The sequence below is a fragment of the Tubulanus polymorphus genome, chromosome 2 (genome assembly GCF_964204645.1).
Source record: "Tubulanus polymorphus chromosome 2, tnTubPoly1.2, whole genome shotgun sequence".
Classification (NCBI taxonomy): Eukaryota; Metazoa; Nemertea; class Palaeonemertea; order Tubulaniformes; family Tubulanidae; genus Tubulanus; species Tubulanus polymorphus.
Window position 1 is genome coordinate 9,331,955 of NC_134026.1, and position 27,183 is coordinate 9,359,137.

General features: G+C 38.7%; 1 protein-coding gene across 1 annotated transcript; it reads right to left on the reverse strand.

The window, feature by feature from the left end:
- Window positions 1-22,236: 22,236 nt before the first annotated feature.
- LOC141898890 (uncharacterized) lies at window positions 22,237-26,612 on the reverse strand. Its single transcript, XM_074785034.1, has 5 exons — window positions 26,431-26,612; window positions 25,929-26,090; window positions 25,162-25,328; window positions 23,107-23,280; window positions 22,237-22,532 (listed from the first exon to the last, which is right to left on the reverse strand). Exons 1-5 carry the CDS (start codon window positions 26,610-26,612, stop codon window positions 22,237-22,239), a joined length of 981 nt encoding a protein of 326 aa, XP_074641135.1.
- Window positions 26,613-27,183: the final 571 nt, after the last annotated feature.

Below are 27,183 nucleotides of genomic sequence, written 5' to 3' on the forward strand. Positions count from 1 at the left end.
ATTTTTTCTTTTTCCACTTCAACTTACAAAATATTTCTCATAATGTTTTCTCCACCAGAGAACTTGTTCAGAACTCTCCGTAACGTTCTAAATTTTGGCCCATTTATACAAATCTATCTTCCTGGTGTCAGAATTATGATTTAGTAGTTTTGGTGCTGCCCAGCCTAATCGTACAGAACCCAGGCCCCATTCGTACTGATGTGGCAGTTTCATTTGTTCCCGTGATGGCAGTGTATTTGCTCTGGCTAGTGCCAAAGTTACTACATTTGGAAATAATCAATGATATTCAGGTCAAGGTGCAAGTACTTTATTCCGTCGCAAGTCATGGTCCATGTTATGTAAAATCAATTTTAGTGAATTCACACCAGGATGATAGATCTAGTTTTAATATGTATGTATACATATAATGTGACGATGACGACATCGTCCAAGTCATGGTCCATGTACTCTCTCCCCTCGCAAGTCGTGGTCCATGTACTCTCTCCCCTCGCAAGTCATTGTCCATGTACTCTCTCCCCTCGCAAGTCATGGTCCGTGTACTCTATTCGCTCGCAAGTCATGGTCAATGTACTCTCTCTCCTCGCAAAAAGTGGTCAATGTACAATCTCCCCTCGCAAATCATGGCGCATGTACTCTATTCCCTCGCAAGTCATAGTCCATGAACTCTCTTCCCTCGCAAGTCATGGTACATGTACTCTCTACCCTCGCAAGTAATGGTCCATTTACTCTCTCCGCTTGCAAGTTATAGTCCATGTACTCTATCCCCTCGCAAGTCATGGTCCATGTACTCTCATCCCTCGCAAGTCATGGTCCATGTACTCTTATTCCATTGCAAGTTATGGTCTACATACTCTCTCCCCTCGCAAGTCATGGTCCATGTACTTTCTCCCCTCGCAAGTCATGGTCGATGTACTCTATCCGCTCGCAAGTTATGGTCCATGTACTCTCTCTTTATTGTCAATGATCCGCGTTTCTTTTTTTCAAAACGCACAACAAAACGGTTCCCAGTACTTAATCTATTCAATTACTAATCGTTCGTCAATCCTTCTATCCGAAATCGACATGTTTGTTGATATTTTCCGACAACAAAATTGATGTTTTTTTCAGTTCTGGCATACATGATGTGCGTTTTTTTTCGAACTCGCATCAAAATGGAGAGTGGTAATAGACGATCGTTTGTCATCAACCCTTACTCTCCGAAATTGATGTTTGTGGAATTAGTACTAGTTTCGCATGGGACAGTGGGTCCTTTCCCTCCAGGAACCACTCCCCAACAAAATTGGTCCATTCGTATTTTCGCCGTAGATCCTTCTCTCATGTCTTCCCACATTATGAACTTACTTTTTTATCCATTGTATCTACACCGCGCTGATTTATCCAACAACCAATAGCGAAAGAATACCATCCACGCCGTTTCTTTACCACACACGCCGGTTGGTTCTATAACGCTTTGGGTGTTTGGTTTTTATTTTTTATACTTTTTATCTTTTTTCTTTCTTCCTTTTCGATATTATGACATAACGCATATTACAACAAGTACGAGTGATTTTTTTCCCGTCAGAAACATTTTTTTAGATAGTTTCCCCCACTAACCACCTAGTACGTGCGTATACATTATTCGTGCGAGTAGGATAGGATATATGGTTATCATATTCTAACACCATTAAAACGTATAATATTATCGCTTATTAAAAGGATATAATTTTCTTTCCTGCGAAAATCTTTTTAAGACGTTTTTTGAATAATGTTCTTTATTTTTGTTTATTTTTGCTGCTATTCGCACAGCGGTTATACATCATTATCGATGCGTGTCGGATAACATATGCGGTTATCATATTCTAACACCGTTAAAACATTTACATTATATATCTTACATTTTAAAAGTGAATTCCCGCGAAAACGTTTTTTTCAAGACGTTTCTTTCTCTACTATAACAGTTAAATGGTTATACATCATTTACGCGTGTCTGATAAGATATGTTCGAACACCTTGAAATGTACAATATTGACAGTTTTAAAAAGGATAAAATTAACACTTTCGCCATAATGCTTTTACACATTCAACATATTCAAAGACGAAACTTATTAAATATTAATGTTACGCGAAAATTACCTCCATCAATACACGAACATTCTTAATCTCCACCGGAGTTTTTAATTTCGAACAACCCGCTCGAACCAAATCCGCTCACAGATCGTTGTGTATCTTCGAGATTCTCGCAGACAACCATTTCTTGCGACTACGGTAACTCGTTTTTTGTACGCCAATCCCGAACGACCGCATAATTTCCCATAATAACCGGCTTTCGGTATTTCGCAATCGAAACCGGCATTGATTAACCGTTTTTCCGTCGGTGCTATCGTTGTCGTTTCGACAGAGTGAATATCGATACCAGCCGTATCAGTTTGATGCTTTTACCGGAACTCGGCGTCCGGGTCAGTATTTTCAATATGATTGGTGTCTACATTTTCAATGATCGCGTGAAGATGTCGAACCTCTGTTTCCTCGCGATGTTACAGTATATTTTCCAGTTTAACATTTCTAATTTATTCCCAGTCGAAGGTGAATTTTTTCCGAACGTTCTTTCGACAAATTTGTTCACGTATGTATCTTTATCGGAGACTTTTTCCTAACGTTTTGGCTACTTCCTCCATGCTTATCACTTTACACCTCCAATATACGAAGAAATCACGTGTTCACGAAAACCCCCTCTCGTGACGGGATGACTTTTTAACGCTTCGTCGATATCTTGATTATTCGTTGTGCGTTTTCAACCTCATGTCCACAATACATAATAATACAAGTAACATAATACAAACATAGATAAAAACAGCAAACTACCAAGACATTAAATACATCCAGAACAATGTTTCTTTTTTTCTTTTTTTTTCTTTACATATATTATAAGTCATCAAATTTCAGCATAAAGCAACTGTTCTTTTTATCCTAAAGTTATTTTCATATCACACACTCACGTCCTTAAACATCAATATTATTTCATTACAATAATTACATTACAATTTACGTACACACATAAATCAATCTAAAGGCAGCCTACATCAGAGTCACGTAAGAGGTTACTAGCACATTACGTGAAGGCCGAATGGGTCATCTGCACCCTGCCTCTCAAAACACTTCTGCACCGCAAGAGCTCTGATGCTGCCTAAACGCTCGCCTAGATAAATACAACATTCAACATATGATAATATTTCATATCCCACTACGCAGGCCTGTCATACACTATTGCAAACATACAATCGAAATCGAGTACTCATTACGCCTCTTCATTTTAATATGCCTCATACTATAATTAATATATCTATTTATTATCTTTTAATCCATTTCATATCATTGTCTTATTATCGAAATGATACATATATAGACATTGTCGCCTATATCGAAATCATCCCCCCTCCCATCAAAATGTACGGAATGAACCTCTCGAAAACTCTAAATCTCAAGGTCTCGACAACAACGAGAGATAGAGTAAATTGATGCCCCTCTGGGGTACCAATGGATTCGGAACACTAGGTGGCGAAGGAATCTGTGGGGATATTGCCGGAATGTTCCTATTAGTGGCAGCTTCGTGAGCCGCCACCTCGGCCTCCCAGTCACTATCATCGTTCCTGCGGAGCCTTCCAAGGCTTCGTGCCTTTTTCGCGGCCGGATCCCTCAGGAAATCCGCAATGCCTTTGACAGGAATCCTCGCTCCATTAAATTCTATCCAGACGAACTGGCAAAAATCATCCGCTAGGATCCTCCTTACTGAACTAAATCTAAGCCACGGAATTGTGACCTTCGAAGGCAAATCCATCACCTTCTGGTCATCTACCATAACCTCGCTGTACATCGTTAACCTAAGTAATAGCGAAAAAGGACCATACAACCCAACTATTTCTGGATCTGGCAACATAAGACAAGAGTATTCGATTTCCGTCGGATGATATGGACAATCGCCCAACGGTATCATAACCGACTCATTAACATTACAAATTTCTAGATAAATAACACAATGTAATTCAGTTCGGTCAATACTACTCCACGGAGAGCAACATTTCAGGATCGCGCGAATCAAACGAACGATATCCATGATCAATACCCGTACAACCAAAAAGGAACCAAAGAAAATATGACTTCCAACATGAGAATATTTGAAAGGTCAAACCGTTCAGTTACAACTTTAACCAAAACCGTTTCGTTGGTACCCTTGTCAAGGGAATCTAGCGTTAGTTCATACGATTCATTCGAGACGACGGTAAACGCCTTCGCTAGAGGCAATGAAGTCGCAACCGCCATCATCCCCAAAACCTTCCTTGTTTTAGTGAAGATAAAAAGACACAATAGCATGTTAGCCGAAGACAGAGCGATGGCTACAATATTTAGGACACCTGGCGTATCGGAAATGGTCCATTCAAAGTCATCGCGAGACTCGTCTGACTCTGAAGCCAAGGCATCCGCCTTCGATGCATACATAGCGGTGTCATTCTTAATGTGATTTACCATCCTTTTAAAATCCAAAGAAAACTCTTTATCCTTATCAACTAGACCCGACCAGTTAGCCATGTTTAACTTAAAATGAGGGAGTTCCGTTTTTATGGGATCTGTAACCGTAGTCCCCCCAAAAATATTGTTCAACTGTTCGTGGTTATAAATTTGCGATACTACTGGGAGATTCATGATATAATATTTAACAGGTGCCACATCACCCGCACTTCGTTGGCTAAGTTCAAAAGTGTTAGATGATAATCGGCACTTGCACGGCACTGATAAAAAACAAAACAGACAACTTTTTATTGCTTGGACTGGTTTCCCTGGACAGGTCCAATCCCATGTTGCTGGCTTCCCCAACATCAAGTATAAACTATCTTTAACCTGCACTGCGCCCTCAAACAATGCAGACGTCGGCTCGTACCTGATATCACACAATCGCGATACCAACTTAGGCTCGTCCCTATAAATTGCCAATGCGCAACTGGGAATATTTCGCGACTTCATCGACATTGCAGTCGAGCAAATTTCAAATATTTGCCTGAGCATGAAGAATAGAATTTGGACGATAGCTCAGTATAAAACTGGCCATCGTCAGTTATACCAAAATAATCAGGTAACCCAGTTAACAACGTACTGCGAGTCGACGAGGAATTGCATGGTACAGGAAAAGCCATCACGTTGTATAAGCCGAAGAAGGCGTTGGTCGCGGATTAAGGAATATTGATGGTAATATATAAATTGATATTTGTTTTCGTGAAAACAATATCCTGTACCTGATAATAAAACCCTAGCTCGTTATGCTGGATGGTGAAATCAACAAATTTGGCCTGTAACTCTTCTCGCACGTGTTGCAAGACCCTTTGTAAATCTTTCGGGGATACAAACTTCATGGGTAGATAGCCCTCTAAAAGAATCTGAGTTGCTAAAAGCCATTGTTGCGTTGTTCGTGTTAAATCGATCATGGATTGATAGTCAAGCATTTGCTTGATAGCTAGTAAAATTAATCAATTGTAATATCCTTGGTTTTGAAAATTAACAACATCTTTTGCCAACTGGTCCATATTTCTAGAATTATTCTTTACCCCTTGACGACGTTGGCTATGCGAGCATGCGCAGACGACATATACGAAGTCAGGTCGTATTTAACCTTGCCATATTCTCCACGTCAGTGACGTGCTTCGAAAGCTTTGCGAGATCCTCATCGGTCGCTAAGCCAAAGAGGTTTTTCATAAACTTCCCCATAAACGGGGCCAAAGCTCTCTTCGGGCGTTTCAACTTGGCTATCTCGGCTTTAGTTATAGTTACCGGAATGAGATCTTTGATCGTATCAATATCTTTGACTATCTGACCAATCAATTCGTTATGGTAATCCCTCATAGAGGACATCAAATTGGTACCGACCTTACAAAGTTTATCCCCGCCTTTATGAAAATCACAGTCCAGAATTAAGGCTTTATATTTCGGCAAAAGGGGACTACAAAAGTGTGCTTCCACGTGCTCGCACCATTGTCTACCACGCCGATTTTTTGAAGTAACACGCCATATCCTGGGAGTATTACGGTTTCGGTCGCTAACGATCCCTGGATAAAAATCATAACTAGTGTTGTCCCTGAAAAAGTATAGGACACATTGTGAGTACAACGTAATTAGGAAATGGAACTACTTCCGTCGTTTGTCCTTCTTTTGCCTCCGAAGTATCTCCAAGGACGTTTAATCAATAAAACTATCTTCGAACCCCCATGTGCTATCTTTCATGCCATAACCCTTCCATTTGGCTAGGAATTGTTCATTTCCCCCCTTATCAAAACACGATTTCAAGATCTCTTCTACTGTATGAATATCATCTTCATCTTCCAAATTATCCCCTGAATCATCGGAATCGGATTGATTTCCTTCATCCGCTTCGGGGTCAGGTAAAATTCTTTCCTATCTGATGGTAAATCGATTGGTCTGTCCCTTGATTCGATTACAATGAACTATTTTCGGAATGTCGTTACTCTTTCTCGTATGAACGAGATAATTCACTGGCGAAGTCTGCTGTAATATTTTATAAGGTCCCAAATAGTGGTGCACAAACTTCTTACAATGCCCTTTTGGGACAAAAGGGTTGTAAAGCCAAACTGATTGACCGACATGGAAATCCGGTTCCTTACTACCCCGATCATAGCCTTTCATACGTGCTTGCGCTTTATTGATATTCTGTCTAGCTATCTCGTGAACGACCTTGATCTTACTCACAACATCCTCATAATATTCTTTATCGGAACCTGTCAAATCGGGTGTATTAGAGAGCAAGGTCACATCGATCGGCAAAACTGCCTTCCTGCCATGAATCAATTCAAACGGCGAATACCCAGTGGATTCGCAAATAGACGCGTTATGAGCGAACGTGATGCTTGGAAGGAAATCTGGCCAATCTCTATGATGTTTGTATATTGAGACAGACTGTTACAGATATTTTTGTTGCCTCGCTCAACTAAACCATCCGCTTGGGGATGATATGCAGACGTTCTGATTTTAGACGCATTGCATAATTTGCATAATTCGTGTATCAATTTCGCGTTGAAATTCGCGCCTTGATCTGTTAAAAAGTTTTAAAACACGAATGTACGCAAACTATTTTATCAAGTATGACTCGAGCGATTGTGATAGCGTCGATTTCTTTTAATGCAAATGTGTGTGTCCATTTGGTTAAATATTCAGTGCACACTAATGTTATTATTCGTCCAAACACATAAAGTTGCCAAATTTATGCGAAACCCTCTCAATAGTATCAATTTATCAAGTGTTTTGAAAAAAGTAAAAGATATTATATCACTTCATTAATCTAGTTTATCAAATCAGATCATAATATGTAATCACTTTCACTGATTTTGTAGTTGTATGTATGTGTAAATGTCTTTACTAACTGTATCCGCTTATATTTATATTTGTATTTGTCATACGAGAATATTCTCTGACAATAAAGATATATTATTATTATTATTATTATTATTATTATTATTATTATTATTATCATTATTACTAATGTATACTGGTACTCATCGTATGATTTCTTCAAGGGCCCTGATATATCCAAAGCGTTCTTCAATATTGTATGATAGACCGGAGGAGACGGCAAAATATCCGGTGTATCCACAGAAAATTGTTCTACGCACACGACGAAATTAAAATCAAATAACAAGTATTGTTCAATATTTACCAAAATCTATTGTGTCCGTGTATTTCTCGAGTTCCTATTTCCAGTGGAGTTCCGATTTCCAGTGAAGTTCTGACTACCAGTGCTGTTCCAATGACTTTCCGTTGTTTGTTTGTTTTTTTTTATGAGCGTATTTAATATATAGTTCGATCTCACTCAAGTAAAATGCCCGCCAGGTTCTCCACCATTTGTCACCAACGGTATCTTTCTTTTAATTTCGCTTGAGTAGTGAAAATACCACAAAACGTCCAAGAAAAAAAAACATGTCACAGCACACAGAGTTCCTGTCTTCAGTAGTACTTTATTCAGCGAACTGATCTCAACGATCTAGATGGTTACAGCGGTCTCCCTCAACCGTCCAAGACAACTAGTATATATAGTTCACTTCTTAATTATCTAATCAATTAACCCATTACCAAAACAGTAAAAATTGTCGTTAGCTCAACCTGCGTTGTCGTTAGCTCAACCTGCGTTGGACGAAAAACCATTCAATCTAAAGTGACGTGACGAAAAACTTGACATTTTCTCATTAATGTCTGTCTATATACGTGACATTTTCTCATTAAATTCTGACATAAAGTTTGAATTATGGTTTGCCACAACAGTGTTGTTGATCCCAAAATCCGATATTTTCACATTAATTTATGTCACAAAGTTTGAGTTATCTTTTGCAGCAGCAGTTCTATTTATGAATCGAACTGCTGTTGAAAATCAATAACATAAATCAATAATACCGCTGTCCACAAAACCGAAAAAAGGTAAATCCTTCCATGTATTGTTTGTAGGATATACCGCACGAGCCGTACTCGAGGTTCCAATTATTTAAACTTTGCAACAGCGCGTAATACCCTTCGATGTATCCTTCTGTGGCGGTTAAATCCAATACAAACGGTTCGAGCGGAACCGATTGGCCGTTTTGCTTCAAGGCGACGTTATTGATTAGGAAATTATCGAAATCGAAAGGGTTCGGGGTTCGTGTGTTTATTCCCGTTGAGCGCATCCATTTAAACCACGCCATGATGATTCGATTCGGCAAAGTTCCGCTCACCAGATTCGGCTCGGATATATCAGCACGGTTTCCATCTCTCGTGAGAAATATGTGATTTAGATTTTTACCGGAACGAACCTTAATCGAAGTTCCAGCGCGGTGGTTAGTTTGCGGCCCACCGGGATCTGGTAAATCACATTTCAAAACTAAATTGTCACGCGAGAGGGAACGATTGTTTTCGGAAAAATTTGATTATATCGTCTATTGTAAAAATTTGATTATGTCGTTTATTGTTACTAACAAAAGACGATATAATCAAATTTTTCCGAAAACATTCGCTGAAACTTCGATTAAGGCGTTGAAAGCTTCCGTCATCGTTTCGTATTTTCACTCAATTGGTCCGCGTCGACGACTCACTCGTCGAAATAACTCGGCTACTCGCAGTAATGTACGAAATATTCCATCTTTTTATTCGCTTTCTTCCGTTTCAAAATATCGATTTGGTAGGTTTTTTCGGCGGTCGGTTTTGCGACGGCTTGTAATTCCGTTCAGTAGAAAGATCCTTCGATAAGTTCTCCGTCGAGACATTTGTAACGCGATACGTTATAGGTAGCGTCGCTCTTCGGTAGGCGATTTCGAATAGTTCTTCCGTCCGAGAAGGAAGGTAGGATTTTTCGAAAGTAATAATACATGTTTTCCATTTCATTTTTCTTTCAGACGCTATCAAAGAAAAAACTAATAGGTGCAAGTATAAAGTTTCATTAGTCTATCACATGGGCTTTTTAGGTTTGAATACGAACAATTCTATTTCTTTTAGGTACATAAAAAAAGGAATATGCAAAACACATAGACATTATCATAGTTCAATTCTTCATGGGTGGAGAAATTTACTTGAACCAAGTAATTTACAAGACATTCGTAAAGGGAGGAGAAACCGATTAGACTATAAGAAATACGTCGAGGTATTCACTAATGGTAAGATAAATTGGTTTAGATTACGTTACACGTAAAATCTGTGGGTAGCTAACATATCGCGTTTGTAGGAATATATCAATCGTTGTCCGTCTGAGAAGAAACATTCGCTACTGGTGTTCACGCAATAAACCTTTTTACAGTTTCCAGGCGCCATTTTTTGGGTACCCGCCGGGTCCGCATTGTTGAATTTTTCGTCCTTATTCCTATTTAATATTTTTATTTCGTTCGTATCTCTGGATTGGATAAAGATAGAAACAAAGTGAAAATATCGATGGACTCAGATGATAATTAGTTTTTTTTATTATATTACTCAATCATAAAGTTAATGCAACAATGAGCGCTCATTCAAAAGTTCTAGGATATCTAGTAACCGAATCGGGGCTACTTCCATGTGGCGAAAAGATAGATAAAGTTAAGAAGAATTGTGCGGTTCCCGAGAACCTTAAAACATTGAGGGGATTCTTGGGGTTAACAGGGTTTTACAGATCGTTCATCAAGGATTATGCAATTATATCTAAACCCTTTACTGCACTTTTGCAGAAAGATATCAAATATGTGTGGTCAAACGAGTGTCAAACGGCTTTTTAAACGCTAAAGGCTGCTCTTCAACCTCCGCCCATTCTCAAGTTCCCAGACTTTGACGAACCATTTATTCTCCAAACTGATGCAAGTAATCTCGCATGTGGTATGATGTTGAGTCGGTGAGGATGGAAAGGAACACCCAATCGAGTACGCCTCAAAACAGTTTAATAAAGCAGAATTGAATTACAACACCACACGCAAAGAATTGGCTGGTATATTATATGGAGTTCGTCATTTTAGACCATTCTTATACGGTCGACAATTCATTATACAAACTGACCACATAAGTTTATCGTTTCTACAGAGGATGAAGAATCCTACTCCACAACTGTTGCGTATACTTGATGAATTATCCGAGTATGATTTTCAAATTAGACATAAATCTGGTCGCATTCATGGAAATGCCGATGGTTTTAAGTAGAATGAAGTTTGACGATCCTATAGATGATTTGGCCGTCGTATCTGAAGTAGATGTGGATTCGGTTCTCAAAGAACAAATGGAAGACAGACATTCAGCTGACATCATTAACTATTTGACTAGCGGTATATTACCGATTGATAATAAGGACGACGCGAGAACTGTTCTACTGTCGGCCGATCAATATACACTGAATGATAAGGGGGTATTGTATCATATCCCAAGGCCCGCTAAGAACCTGAATGGCGATTACTTCCTACAGCTTGTTGTCCCAGAGTCACTTAAATTAGACATTCTGAAATTCATGCATGATGAGCTAATTCAGGTCATTTCGGAATTCCTAAAACTTACTCAAGAATATATCAAAATAATTATTGGAAGAATATGTATAGGGATGTCAAACACTTTGTTAATAGTTGCCCTGCTTGCAATCAACGTAAGAAACCTAGTAAACCTGCACGTGCTCCAGTCCAGCCTCAGGATATCCCTGATGGACCATTTGTAAAAATTTCTGTTGATTGCGTTGGACCAATTACTAAGTCCGAAAATGGTATGACGCAAATTGTAGTTTTTGTTTGTAACTTCACACGATACTGTGAGTCATTTGCTTTCCCGGATATCACAGCACCTACGATAGCCAGGGTCATGTATGACCAAATTGTTCTCAGATATGGCTTCCCGCGTGAATTATTAAGTGACCGGGGAAGCAATTTTCTTAGTGAAATGGTCGAAGAAATTTTGAAGCGAGCAAAAATTAAACATAAAAGAACTGCGTCATTTAACCCAAAATGCAATGGCCTGTGTGAAGTGACAAACAAGTCTATAAAAACGCTCCTTTCCATGATGATTTCTGAGAAACAAACCGATTGGACAAAATATCTAAGGGCCGCGGTATTTGAATATAGTACTAGTCCAATGAAATCGATTGCCAATTTCAGTCCATTGTATCTGATGTTCCTTAGACATCCCAACACTCCGTCGGATAATGCATTATTGGAGCCAACTATAAACCCTGATAATTTGAATGAACACGTGCGTTTAGCTCAGAACAAATTAGAATACGTGTATAAGGTTGCTAGAGATGCACTAGGGAATGCACAATCCGATTTTAAGAAACAGTATGACAAAAAGGCCTCTGCACCTGACTATAGGGTTGGTGATCATTGTTGGGTCTTTTTCCCAAACTTTAGAAAGGGTCTTACTAGGAAATCACAGAAATGATTACGGGGTCCTTTTCAAGTTACTAATATAATAGGGCCTTCAACGTATAAGCTTGAATGTGCTAAGACAGGTAAATACATGAAAAGTCCCGTAGCTGCGGATCGTCTGAAGCCATTTATACACCGTGACGATCTACCCATTGGCACTCAGCCTGACGATCATGGTGATCCCCTGGATCACGATCTTGCGACTACCGATGACGATTTAGTCGGTATACCAGATGATGTTTATATCATTAAGGAAATACTAGGCGATAAAATTATCAATGGGAAGCGTTACTTTAAAATATGGTGGGAAGGCTATACTAGACAAGAAGCTACATTTGAACCCGATGAAAACATCTTGAATCCTAAATTGATTGAGGACTATTTGAAGTCGAAGAAAAAAGTAAAGAAAAATTTGGGGGTTAATTAGTGAGAGGTTGAAAGAGTTTTGTTTTCATTCTTTTAGGTCAAATATGAAGGTTCAAATGTTACTCGTTGGTATGGTGTAGCAGTTATGATGTACCAGACAGGCGCATCCTCTAATTCAGTCGTAATGTCGTCGGGGTGGTTTTTAATAAGTTGACTGCAATTTTGAACGGGGTATCCAAGTACAGGCACACGTTTTGTATTCCGTGGCCCAAGTTTGATTTAGATAAAATAGCCGAATTACCCTGTCCTCGTCAGACTCTAAACTCACCCTATGATGGCTGCGATATGTTGAACGTTGTTATACGGAAGTTGAACCTGCAGATTGGCAAAACTCGAAAAGAACTTAACGCGAACCTCGATATCATAAAATCCCTGATACCCGTTAAGGCTAATAATTGGCGGAAACGTGCTTTAGGATTTTTTGGCAGTATTGCTAAATCACTTTTTGGCTCGGCTTCCGATGATGAGGTTCAAGCCTTGAAACAGCGTGTAGAGAAGATGGAATCAGGTTTAATAGGGATGACGGATCAGATTGTCCAGCAAGGGAAAACTTTAAATTCATTTATGAATACAACGAACAAAAGAATTGAAAATGCAATGGATGGGATCAAACAGAATCATAATTTATTACAACAGTTCGCGGACACTTATAAGCGACAGACAGCTATCTTTCGTGGTTCTCAAAAAACTTTTACTGATAAATTATCTAGGCTTAATATATCCGTTTCTTCTTTGTCTGTTCTCATGGACAATATGGTAGATTATCAATATCGATTAGGAATAGTAGTTCGACACTCCGATGAACTGTTACAGGCAACGCAACTTCTTTTAGACGGGTTCCTGCCCATAACGATGGTGGGTCCCGAGAAAATTAAAACGGTGGTGAACCACGTTGAGAATCTTTTGAGTGATCGCTATCCGAGGTTTAAGGTCACCCATAATCACCCTAGTTTTTACTATCAAATGCGTGACATCGCTTTTACACAAACCGATCAATATCTATACGTTACAATTGCGGTTCCGATATACAGCATAGCTGGGTTCATGGACGTTTATCACATCGATGCCTTATCAGTTCCATCTAATGCTACAAGTGCTAATACTACGAAGATTGTAGGGCTACCTCAGTACATAGCGATTACTAAGGACAGCGAGTATTATACTGAGTTTGATAGTGATTTTTCATTGTCATGCACAGGACGGGACCTTAAGTTCTGTTCGACGACTAGGTCCCTTAATTCTAGAAACAAATTATCATGCGCCTCTGCCCTTTTCTGGGATCAGCCGGACGAAGCGATGAAGCGATGTGACATTCGCTATGACGAGGCATTGCTATTTGAGGGCAGCTACGAATTGGCTGATGTTCGTTACCTTCTTTCTTCGGACGATCCGGTCTGGACGATGTATTGCTTTGACAGGCAGGTTAAATCTATCACCGGCTGTAAGCTATGTGTGATGACTGTACCATGTTTTTGCTCGATAATTGCTTCGACGTTTAGGATTCCTTACAAATTGACTGGTTGTCAACTTGGAAAGGTTGACAATACAGTACTTCACGTAGTTAACCTGTCCGTCTTACATTCATTGTTTTCAGACAAGGCCGCTCTGAGGAAGATCCGTGGGAATGAATTAGCTACGGCTCCTTTAGTTCAATTACCAGAGTTTAAATTAGCGAAAGGGGATTGGGACTCGGTAGCAAGTAAAGAAGCGGCATATTCCACGGATCTTAAGAAGTTGACGAAAGCCCATAAAGAAAATGTCCAGCTGTTTGCTTCGAAAGCTGAAGCCCTAAAGCAGGACCTAGCCTCGGATAACATCCATAGCTACCTGTTGTCATCGCCGACGTCACTTGGTATCTTATAAGTGCCTACCATTCTCAGCGTAATTGCTATAGCCCTATCTTTATATATGTTCTTAACTGCGCAGTTTAACCCAGCGTCATTATTTCCGGCCGCAGCGCTTCTTGCGTCCCAAAATGTTCCTTTGGTGGGGTCAACCATTGTCCAGTCAAATAAGACTCTCACGTTTGTTGACTCCGTTAAAAGTGTACAAGATTCTCTTGGAAATGTAGAGTACGATATCTCGCTGGATACTTTTATGCTTGTAGCCGTACTGTATTGTTTAGCCCATTATATTTATGACGATGTCCGATACCTTATTCATTTAATTCGCGGTTCAAGATGCGGAGTTAATCGCTGCCATTCTCAGGTCGCGGTAGAAATTTCGAATGGGATGTCTTGCATCTTGTTGCCGTTGTTAGATATTTCAGCGTGTCCTGGAGAGGTACTGCTTTTAGGATCGCCGACTCTCCGTGGGGTTAATTGTTCTTCCCGATACCTTAAGCTGTACATTCACCTTAATTGGGTTTCAGATCTAAAGCTTATTTTCGGTAATGTTGAAATTCTAGTGCCCGATAAGGTTCGCATCAAGCCATCTGTATATAGGCAGGTTAACCAAATCATGAAGTCGAAGATTTCCTTACGACTGTACCTTAAGCATCATGACCTCTTGACGCCTATCATTGCTAAGCTCGAAGATGATCCCACTGTTCTGGTCCTTGATTCTGGTGGTCGGGGCAGTAAGAGTGATGGGTTCACTCCACTTTTGAGGGAAAATAGTATCTACCCTCCCTTGCCGAGCTACCAGCCATAACTTTCTCATTTGAGATGATGTAATTATTATATAAGAACTATTGACTTATTATTTATCTGTACACTCATCTATTTACGAATATGTTCATTCGTAGTCTTTACCTACCGACTTCTGATAGTATACTGGGTTGGTGTTATATTGTTATCATCAACATGTAATATTGTTTTTCTTTATTGATTAAAGTTAGGAATGGAGAGTGCTTTGTTTGTCCTTGTCGTGTTCTTTTAATTAATATAATTGTAGATATAGCATTGGGAGTAATTTGATTAAGTATGAGGATGCATCAGTAGTATATTAGGTTTTCTTTAGATTTATATTTGTTTTTACGATCGAATGTGGGTTCTAACTACTTTACGTCTGAATTTGAGTTGCACTGTTTGTTATCAGGTTGGTTATGTTTTGATCCATATGTTCATTTGAGTCTTTTTCCTGGCGATAACTGCGACCTTGCAAAGATTTCGTAGAGTTGCTGTCTGTTCGTCAACTTCGTCTGGACAGTGCCATGATACGGGATGTGATCGACTCCAGTATATGCTGCTATACCTCCAGGGCTACTCGTTAACATGCTGTGACTTACTATTGCGATACGAACAGATTTTCTTTGCGAAGTTCGTTTAACTGCTGGTTAGCTGATCTCCAATATGTTGTTGCCCCTCGAGAAGCCAGAAGACCCATGATGTGGGTCAAGTAACTCTCGTACCGATGCGCTACGTTTTTGGTCTCGACATGGGCGAGCTATCCGTCGTCATGTATCACGTTTTGCTGAAGTTTATTCGTTGCACTAGCGCCGTTCTATATCCTAGTGTAATTATACTCAATCGAACATTTGCAGTTTTACCTCAGTGTTCCGATAGCGATTTGTGCCGTCTAGACCTATTGTTTTGCGCTTTATTTAGATGACATCTCTATCGATGCTGGTTGTTGCGTCTGCACCAGCTTTGTCATTTTGTTATTACCATACTATATCACTATATCGTTTCGTATGATGTTAGTTCCGTGTTTATCGTACTTGTTTGTGCCTGTTGATGTGATTTCTTACCTTCGCTTGCGTAACGTCAGATGATTCCCTGTTTAGTAAATGATCGTTGGAAGGGATGTCCGTTTCTCCAGTATTTGACTGTGTTAGTTGCTGTTCCGTGGTGAATTGGTGTCGCTGTTCCGTGATGAATTGGTGTCGCTGTTCCGTGATGAATTGGTGTCGCTGTTCCGTGATGAATTGGTGTCGCTGCATGGTTATGAATTGACTTTCGATTTTTGGAATTGGAAATGATAATATGAACTTTAAACTTTCCGATAATTTTCAATGTATTATTTGCTGTAATATTTTGTATCCGTTTTCTTCGGATTTCATTGTATAATTGTGCAAGTTGTTCTCTGAGTTCCGTTTGTCTCGTCTTGATTTTCGGGGCGAAAATATTAAGTCCAGGGGGATATTAGAAAAATGATTATATTCATACAATAATTTATGTGTAACAGCAGCTATAGGTTTAGAGCAAATTCATAGTTCCTGGTATCGTCAATAAACTCAGTTTGAACCGAACTAATTCAGCCTTGAAAACCATTCAGTTTTGGGTCGCCAGTTTCATAAATCATTGTTTTAATATCAGATCAGCATGTGGTTTTGTAGTTGTATCAATGAATAGAAATTTTCCTGTCTCATATCGTGATGACCTTATGTCACATTTTCACTTAACATTTATCACGCATTTGTATTATCCAATTCTAGTCCCTGAGGACAGGGCCTTTGCGGAAGGGGGGTATATGTGACAACGGTATTATTGAGTTTCAACAGCAGTCTCAATTCATAGGCAGTGCTGCCATCTTCTAACGATATCATGAACTATTTCGTGATAAAACTTTCAAACTTTGCCAGCGTCAGCTTTCATATAACTTTTGTTTGTACTGAGATTGATATAGCTTTTTGTTTGTACTGAAATTGAACCTTACGACTAATGCGAGCCAGTTGCTCGTAAATATTAGCTTCTGCAAGCAACAACTGCTGATGGAGAAGATTATCCAAAGTAATGTGACATTTTAATGGGAAACTGTCACGTATACCATCCTTTCGTAAATATTTGCTGTTGCACGAACGAGAAATTAGTGGGTTTTGGTAATGTCGTTCGCTAATGAGATGGGTTGGGGAATTGACTATGTATACTGGGGTTTTAGGACCGTTTGGGGAGACCGCTGTAGACATTTAGACCGTTGTGATCAGTTCGTGTAATAAAAGCAAGGAGAGAGAGACCGATCAGAGAGGGAGGGGTATCGGAGAAGACTGGGACGAGGTGAACATTTTCTCAAATTGTAAAATTGTTATAAAAGTAGTCATTATAATGTATAAAAAAGCAATATAGTAGGGTTCAGTTGTCCGTTTGTATCTAGCTGTGTTGTAGTTATTTTCTGCCTTTGGATTATCCTACAGTCCTAGGTCATTTTCCATACAGTCGTATTCGTATTGGTGTAGCGTTTTTTTCTGAAGGGAGAGATGAGGAAGCGGAGTTATAGTAAATCGAGGATTTTAAGAACATGCGGCATAATTCGCTTACTTCTGGAAAGGTGATTCTAGACAGAGATATAAGCAATAATATTTGGAAAACAGAGGCGAAGTAACATTTTATTTTAAATCTACCCCGGGATATAAGCAGACGTTTAAAAACAACGCTAGGAAAATAACATCATAGGGAGAGATCACGCAATAAAAAACGTAATATACATTATAAGGAAAACGCACAGGAAAGCCGATGTTTTCGAATATCTACGCCGGAAAGTAGGAGAAAATTCGGATAGATTCGCGCGTAAAAACGTAATATTACATAAAGAAAGCGCGCGGGAAAACGACGTTTTCACAGAAATATAGCAGCCAAGGAATCGAGCGCTTCTTTAACGCAGGAAGTCCTTCTTAGGAATCCCATATATAATACTACTCTCTTTACATTCAAAATGTGCTTTAGAAATTTCAAATGTAGTGTCTCAAAGCATTTTGAATCTCCAAACCCCATACCTCTGCTGAGTATAGCAGGATAGGTAGTACTGTTGAATCGAAAAGTTTTAGTTGCAAACCAATTGGTAAGTAGAGGTTTCTACACATAGATTAATGCAAACATCGCCCTTTGAGCTTTATCGTGGAGTTCTTTCTTTCCTTTAAAAAGTTTCCTAGTCCTAAATTGAAAAATCAGTTCAAATCACTCACCGAAAGACGGAGGGCTATCTTCATCCCATCGCAGTTTGAATCTTCTTGTTTCGACCCCTGTGTTCGTGGCTTGAAATTGACGATGCATGTCAGCAGTCGATATTCTAGTACATGGTTAGTGTATAACTTAAGAAAAATAAACCCGAAATTTTGCAGTATTTTAAAATCATTTCTTGTAGATGTTGATGTAGATTTTCCGTTTTCAGAAATTAATTCTCGATAGTTTTCGGAAAAAGGCTGGAAATCAAAGTGAGATGTTTCCCTAGTCAAAGGATTTTTCTTGGTCTCAACTAGATCCGACTTACGATAGGTTTACTGTATTTTTGCATATGGTGAATTGCACGGAATTTTATTTCCTTCTTCCTTGTCACGAATCAGCCACCATCATTCAGCCACCGAATCATTGAACTAATCATTAAATGATGTAATTTCAACGGTTACAATCCATTTATTTCATTTTCAGCGTGCATGCGTTGTAAAATACATTGAATATGATTGGGTACTATTTCGAGTGAAGCGTTCTATAACCAACCCAAAATGAATTGGGAAATGATTTTGATATTATTATTATGTCAATTCGACATTTTGCTAACTAGATAGTCTGGTTGAAGGAAAGATGATATCCGATGCCGCCATCACATAATCATTTCATCTGTTGAACTAACGTCCTCCATATTTTTGTTGAACGTATACGTTGGCGCATGCTTGGGCACAGTATCCATACCATGACGCTTTACTGACTTCCCTAGCCGATGGTCGTTTGTATTTACAGGCAAGGTAACAGCTCGTCGGAACAAATGTCGTCCCCCAGCCTCCAGCGGCACACCCTATAACTGCGAATAGGGCGATAACAATAAAGCAACATGCGATTGCAGGTCTCATTTTTCTGCGTCAACCTGCAAAAATTGTACCACCGTAATAACAAAAAACAAATATGAAGAAATTAGAAAAATAATACCACACGTTGTTTTCGAAACAGACAATGCACGGGATTTCCGACTTGGTATGATTTAAACTTATTTTACCTCCAAAGTGAAGTAGTAGAATTGCGAATATGTGTCCAGCAGCGACGTGATATTATTATGTTAACAGCCGTAATAATGGCATCATGTAATGGTTTACGCAAGCAAATAATGCAATAATTGTGAAATAGCATTCATAAGAGGCCGTATGTTTGTAGCTGGAATGCAATCGTTCACATTAGTTCATAAGCTACACGATCCACGAATTAGGATATATACATCTTTTGTGTCTTGATTGGTAGGGAGACTTCGATTTGGGCCAAACATCACTAGACTTGACTACAACGTGCCCGTGCCATGTAATATTTATACAGGGGCGGATTTAGACCGTGTCGCTCGACACGGTCGCAATTCTTTAGTGCCTTTTTACTTTTTCTCTGTATCATAATTTGCCGTTGTTACCACCCGAGATACACAGTAGATGTTTTTCCTGAATACATATCCTATGTTTCTTGACTTAATGCCTCTCAGAGATGCTCAGAAAGCTCTAAAATAATAGTAAAATTTCAAAAACTTTGCTGATACGCCTTTCCCCCAAATTAAGAATACATGCCCTTTTTATTGGTCGACATGGTCACAACATGCCCCTGCTATACAAATGGCCGTGGTAATAGTGACCTACTAGACTCCGCTTGCCTCGGATATCGCAGGAACAATCAATTTTCGAGGCAGGCTAAACTCCAGCGGCAGTCGGAGCGACAATGGGTCGTCATCACATGAATTGGAGAGGGAAGATTTAAATATTCCTCCTAAATATTCCTCGCGATTATTCGAGACAATATTGGCTATTTTTTTTCATTTCGTTAAACGCCTATTACATAAAATGGCTCAAAATCCTGACAATTGCTGGTTTAATTTAATGATTTTCACTGACTTATTCCCCTTCTTGCTTTTTGGTGTTGATTATCGTATTGGGATGACTGTCATTAGTTGCCAATATGAAAAAGACAATGAAACATACTCCATTTGGCAAGATTATGGTTCCATTTGACAAGATTGTGGTTAGAGCAAGAACCCGTTAGATTACAACTGGTTATTACAGCGAAGATTTTTGTACTGCATCAGATCCCAAGGATTGGAAACTCATTTAAGATGAACATACATATATTTTGTGAAAGCATACCACAATCAGTATATATACAGAAGTTTTAAGATGATTATTTTTTGTCCGAGCGGCTATAAAATGGTACAGTCATCGTCATCGTCGTAACCATGTCTTGGTGTATTACTTAACCTTGCACCAGGAGGTTCTCCATAATATCCATCTAAGTAAATCCTACAACATACAAATTGTGTAATGAAAGTACCACGGGGCTCCATCACAAAAGTAGTTATTTGGAAAATCTTGAAAATAATTCCATATTGGCCTATATCGTTTTTTCGATCAGAAATCAATTGATATTATGTGAAATTTATGATTATTTTATATCCTTCAAATAATACTTTCGGATTCAAAATCAAATCAATCAATTTAAATGATTTTTAACCGAATAACCTTGTTTTCGGTTAGGTTTCCGGAATCTGTAAGAAAACCGGTAGAGAGTTTCGAAATAGATGTCCTACTTCAAATTCGTTAGGTATGTATAACGAATCTTGTGGGCAAAATATATGAAACGGCGTTTCGCATGATAAAAAATGTGGATCTTAGCCGGAACACCTGGACTGGAGATAGTTGTAACAAACGGGTTTCGTATCAACGAGATTCGACTGTGTGAAATTTATTTTCATGACAAGAATGGCAAAAAAACATTCACTTCATGTTTTAAAAATGCATATATAACGACAAAATGAGCTGAAATGAAGATTACTCTGCATTATTTCTCACACCTTATAAAGTAAACAAGTCTCGAAGAGTTCGGTCCGTCATCCCAGCCGTCGTTATTCACTGTCTCTTCGGTACCATGTAGCCCTGTCTCCGCAATCCATGACCACTGTATCGGGCCAACCGTCTCGGCAAACATAATTTTTGCTCCTGTAAATTAGTTTATCATCATCGTATCAAATAACGAATCGGACCCGGGTACTTACAACTGAAAATTAAGGTAAAGGATTCCATGTCCTGCCAATCAAAAGCATAGTCGAAAAACATGTACACTGATGCATCAAATTCAGGCCATATTTGTCATATTCTAATAGCAATGATTGCGACAAACCCGCAATGAAGTTTTTACTCGCCTGTGACGTTTAACCAAGATGTAGCATGGTCCATGATACTTTTCATATCTTGATATTTGATAGTTCCCTGTCCCGGATCGACGTGAATATACCCTGGTACGAAGGTCCGGTATGTGAGATAGGGTATGTTCCCACATAGAGCCGGCCCATCATCGGCAGTGACGTAAGCAATGCGCAGAAAACAAGCTCGTGGCGACTCGTCGATCTTGTAATTAAAAGGTTCCAATGGGGAAAAGAACATGGAACCTGAAAATGTTTGAAACAATTTTTTGCAAACTTAACTAGATAAAAGGAACGAATTTAAGAGTTTTGGTATTTGTCATTTTTACGTAATCCTTACGTAAGATTACAACATTTCAAACTTTCATCAGAATTCTAAATGAAGAATCTTTGTTTTTTCTTAAATTTCAAAATACGTATATATTTTCATTGTACCTTGTTCTGTGACGGCACAGACTGCCTGCAAAGTTTGAAGGTTTGTTATCCTTTTGTTCTGAAGTTAAAAAACCAAGATTTGTTTCAAGACGGAAAGAATGACAAAAAGTATGCATATATATGTATACATGTATATATATTTCATAAAATCTATGCTGGCTGATAAGCCACATCGTTCATTGTTTTTTTTGTAGGCGATTCGTGACCAAACATTTGCATCCTCAAAAATACGAATGATTTTCGCCGCATAAAATCAACGAAGAAAGCCAAGTTAAGTTAAAACGCCACGCAGTTCGCGTAAAAACTATACGCACAAAAAGCAATGAAAAAAATATGTCCATTGATTTTACGTAGTTTTTGCGCCATGTAAAAAAACTATCCCGTTGTTTTTGCTCGGCTAAAAAAGTAACGTTGAAAAATGTCTGACATTGCACCACGTAAAAATGCTTTTTTGTAATAACGTAGTTAACGCATTTTAGTTTTTTAAGCTATCCCATGGTTTAACGTTGATTTTATATAAATCGGCATAAATCGTATTTTGAGCTGCATTTGTTGACGGTCTTGTCTTTGACGGCCACAATGACGCAACAGGATGTGGTTGAATCTTTACCTTTCCGTTTGTAGAGATCCAGTCGTGCGCTTCCTGTACGAGAGTTGAGAACTGTGTATACCTGCGACTATTCCAGAGGTCGTCGAAATCGTCGTAAAAATCGTCGTCATGATCGTGAATTCGTCGATCTTCCAGACACGTCGGTGTTATATCTTCAACTCCTAATAAAATATAATCATCAAATTATGTAGATCAACCCCAATCAGTCGCTTGCAGTTTCAGGGCTCAAGATTGTTAACGCGAACCGGAACCGAAATTTCCAATTACGTACTTCAATTTTAACAAAATATTACGTAAATTCGACCGATCATACAACTGTATCGGTACTTTGATTTCCTAATTCGAAATCAAACCCACGTTTCAGCGTGTGTGATGTGGTTGTAACGGACACTAAATCATCAATCAAATAAATAAGTGGGACAACCTTATTTCAAGATCGACGTACGTAATTGTTATTTATCAGTACTTAAAATATCTAAAATTCCTTAAATTATCGTGTGATTATGTAAGAAAGAGTGAATTTGTATGAATGGTAATTTCTTTGCTTTTAGGGTGGCACGGCTCTGATAGATACTTGTGATCTCTCCGTGTAGCCCACATTTTCTTGTTACATTTTTTCACTGTATATTACATAATATCAATAATGTAATAATGTAACAAATGAAAATAAATACTACTGTACTATACTATCAGTAAACGTATTTTGATACGTTAATACGCGTATGGTATATAAACCTATTGCTTCGTGTACTGTAGCTCCTTCCAGGTGAAAAACTCGTAGGAAATAAAACGCGTGTCTCTCGTGTACATCCATCCATGAACAAGTGTCCCAATCCATGTTCCCGTCGTGCATTTTCCACGATTCCTTGTCGACTTTCACAAAAACCGTGCTGATACCTACAATGTGCCCTAAACGACAAACAAATAATTACACGTCATATCCGGTGGGTACAAAATCAAGAACCAGATAGATATGTGGTTTATTTCCACAAGAAATTGCAACGAATTTTATATTTATAAAGGATGTCCCTATGTCAGTGGTAAGTGCTCATCTAAAGCAAGGTTGCTTGTCGGGTATGAGACACATCCCTCACACGCATTCAAAACACAGATACTCATCAGGCATGCACGCATTCACACATTCAAATTTACAAAATTACAACTGGCGGGAAGGGGGGGAAATATGATTCCCTGATATATGATATAAATTTGCAGAATACATCAAATAGCATTATATAAGAGCATGGACTTTTGAGGAAAATATTCGACAAAGGTTGTTTCCAAGGGAAGAAATAAATCTAGAATAAAACGGGAATCGTTTTATAGTGGGATAAGATAAGGTGGGATAACAAAGATGTTTGTTCGATACTTCTTGAAGAGTTCTTTTCGGGTATTTGTAGGAAACAATGACTTGTATTTCGATGAGATATAAAAGATTTTTCTATTCAATTTGAAATGGAATTTGAGTTATTTTCAAATTGTACATTTAACGTTTCATTTTAGTTCAAATTGAATACGTCATCAATATTACGACACTGACAACTTGCATATTTTGGTATCAAGTTACACAGAAAACATCTGAAGTTTCGTAGAGGAGCCGTGTTAACCGGGTGTAGAACAAATATAACGAGACGAGTAGTTCTACTGTTAACTAATTTTTTTGACGCACGAGCTTTCGCTACTAATGTGTAGAAGCTTCATCAGGTGAATGAGGCCTTTTTAATAGCTTGGTTTACGGTGTAGACCTATAAAAATATCATTTCGGAGGAAATAAAAATTAACAAAAAAATCCCTCAGTGAGATGAAATCACTTTTTGAAGGAAGAGGGAACTGTCGATAGGGCAATTTGATCAAAAAATAACCTTGTGTTTTTCAATTTTTCATCATTCAAGCCAGGATTCTCATTCGGCGGAGGTGAAAACAATTATTTTGCTCATATTTTCACTGGATTTTATGGTGGCTGATAAGTATGGTGGCTGATAAGGGCCATAGCGTAAATTCCTGGTATGTAAATGAGGGCGCCAAAACGAAAAACAAACGTCCAATTTTCTCTGAAAGTTCGGCCCCCCGCCAAAACAACGAAAAACGTCGAAATTTCTCTAAAAGTTCGTTTTGGCGCGCCAAAACAAAGATTATTTCGTTTTGACGCGGTTATTTCCGTTTTGGCGGCCCCGCCAAAACAAGCATTCAACCACAGTAAAATCATTTTTCAATTTGGCGCGTTGATCCTGTGTGTAATTTGCATAAATTTGCATATATAGAATTATTTTACGTGATTGAAAGTTCGTTTTGGCGCGGGCGCCAAAATGAAAGTTCGTTTTGGCGGGGGCGCCAAAATGAAAGTTCGTTCTGGCGGGGGCGCCAATACGGAATATTCTTTGTTTTGGCACGCAAAAACGAACTTTTAGAGAAACTTCGACGTTTTTCGTTGTTTTGGCGGGGGCGCCAAAACGGAATTTTCTTTGTTTTGGCGCGCCAAAACGAACTTTCAGAGAAAATTGGACGTTTTTTTCGTTTTGGCGTTCTGGCGTTCTGGCGCCCTCATTTACATACCAGGAATTTTATGCTATGGCCCTTATCAGCCACCATAGGATTTGTTCCACGGACGGAAATTTTTAAAAAGATTTATTTTTATTTGACTTTCTTCAAATTTCGGGAGGCGGTTCCCGTAAACAAAGCTATTGAAAAAAGGCCTGATGAAGCTACCATATATTAGTAGCGATAGCCCGAACGTCGAATAAATTAATTAATCGTCTCGATGTAGAAAATATCTGAAAAAAATTGCCGTACCTCGTGGGTTAGAATAAAGCTGCTCGTTAAATGTAGTTACTGTTTGGTATATGCTCTCAAATTCTGGGTACTTCTCTCCAGGGTTTAATCGCCTTGGGATCAAATTGACGTATTTTACCTGTTGTGGACGCGTCCTCGCTGCAGTACCTTGTTTCAGGTACCAGATTCTGCAAGGAAATGCGGTACAAGTTTTAAATATTGAACGGACGAACTAGTCAACATAAATATCAGAGGCTGTTTAAGTAATTGTATACACCTCTTTTACATTTTTAGATATTTTGGATTCGCCCACACGATATATATTGCCTACCTACAGAGCCCGTTTTACAAACTGGGGTCTATTTAATAGTGGCGTTAACTCAACCACTGGGTTAGAACTAACGCTGTTTTGTAAAACTGGCCCCTCGGGTCCGTGACACTACATAATGCAATCATCATTTCCTGTGACAACGAAATCATCATTGTTACAAATTTCGTTTTTAGCATCGGGTAGAATGATGGATGCAAATTATTATCTTTTCTTCTTTAATAACTCTGGACATATCCCGGTTATCCGTGATATCCAGGAACGTAAATACCTTCTTAAAAATGCCATTGTTTATTGGTTCACTACATAAAAACGGCATATCGTTAGCCGAGTTTTTACGAAGAAGCTTTTACAGGAACAATTGACGTCAAGACGAAACTAAGAATATCTCTTTCATTAAATGCAACTCAGACGAAAATATACGTATATGTCACAATATCCAAGTCCTCGTCATTCTTACCGTAATCCATGCACATATATACTGCATTCGGTGGCCCGATAAAACATGGTGCCATTCTGAATATCATTCAAAGATCCGACCTTTTTCTCGACCGATTCCACGTTTTTGATGACGATATCTTCGCGGCGGGAGAGAAATTCATTCGCGCGTTCAATCAAAACACTGCAATTGAACATGAAGATTTCGTTCCCGGTACATATATATATATATATATTGACACATCTCGAATAATGAGCCCGGGGCCCGTGTTGTTTATCCTCGAGAATGCCACAGAATATATGTAAATAGTGTTCCACTTGCAAATTTCATTCAAGATGACTTGAAAAATGGCATTCTATTTGCAACTGGAGTACACTAAAACACATTTCCAAAGCATAGTCAAAGGAGCTTTACATAAATAAACAGCTGCAAAGTCTGTGTGTTTATTAGTAAAGCCCACACATTATGAAGGCTACATAAAAATATATATAACTTTATTGATTAACTGCAATTAGATACCTACTCGAATTTTTCAAATTTCATCCGCTTGATTTTTGTTTCGTCGGGATTGATTAAACTCGGCCAAAAGTCAACGTACGCTAAACTCGGCCGTTCTTGCATTATAGATTCATACGACGGGGGAGGTGTCAAGGGGCGTTCAGCATGTTGCTCACTCGATGGTGGTTCGACCGCAGCAGCAGCCATCTTTGAGATTTCGAACTAACGAACAACTGGGAATTTGAAAAAAAAAACATTCACGAATAGTGTGTAGTGTTGCCGTATTGGTAACTAGATGGAAGATGAGACAGGCAAGGTCGTTTGGTCTTACAACCGATTTTATATTGGGATAGGCTTTAACTAATCACCCAACTAATTTATAGGGGTGTCTTGTTTTTCATTTTGATTCTGTATGAATAAGAGAAACATCGCATGGAAGATGGTCAGAAATTGTATTACGGAACTATTACGATCGAACTCAACGATATCATATTTATGACGCTTTCGAGTCCAGGATAGAACTCACAAAATGCAACACTCGTAATGACAACATTATTAATGGCAACAATTTTAGTTCTGTTCATCTAAACACTGCATCTGATATTCTAACAGATGCAATGTCGATAGAAAATTAAAGCTCGAGACGACCACCAAAAACGATGTTAAAATGTCTGACTTACCCGGTGTACTATCAACTTCACTGTAACCTGCTAAAACATGTCAATAATGGTTGCCATGGACTTCAAATGGAAAATTTACCAGATCGAAACGTAACAGT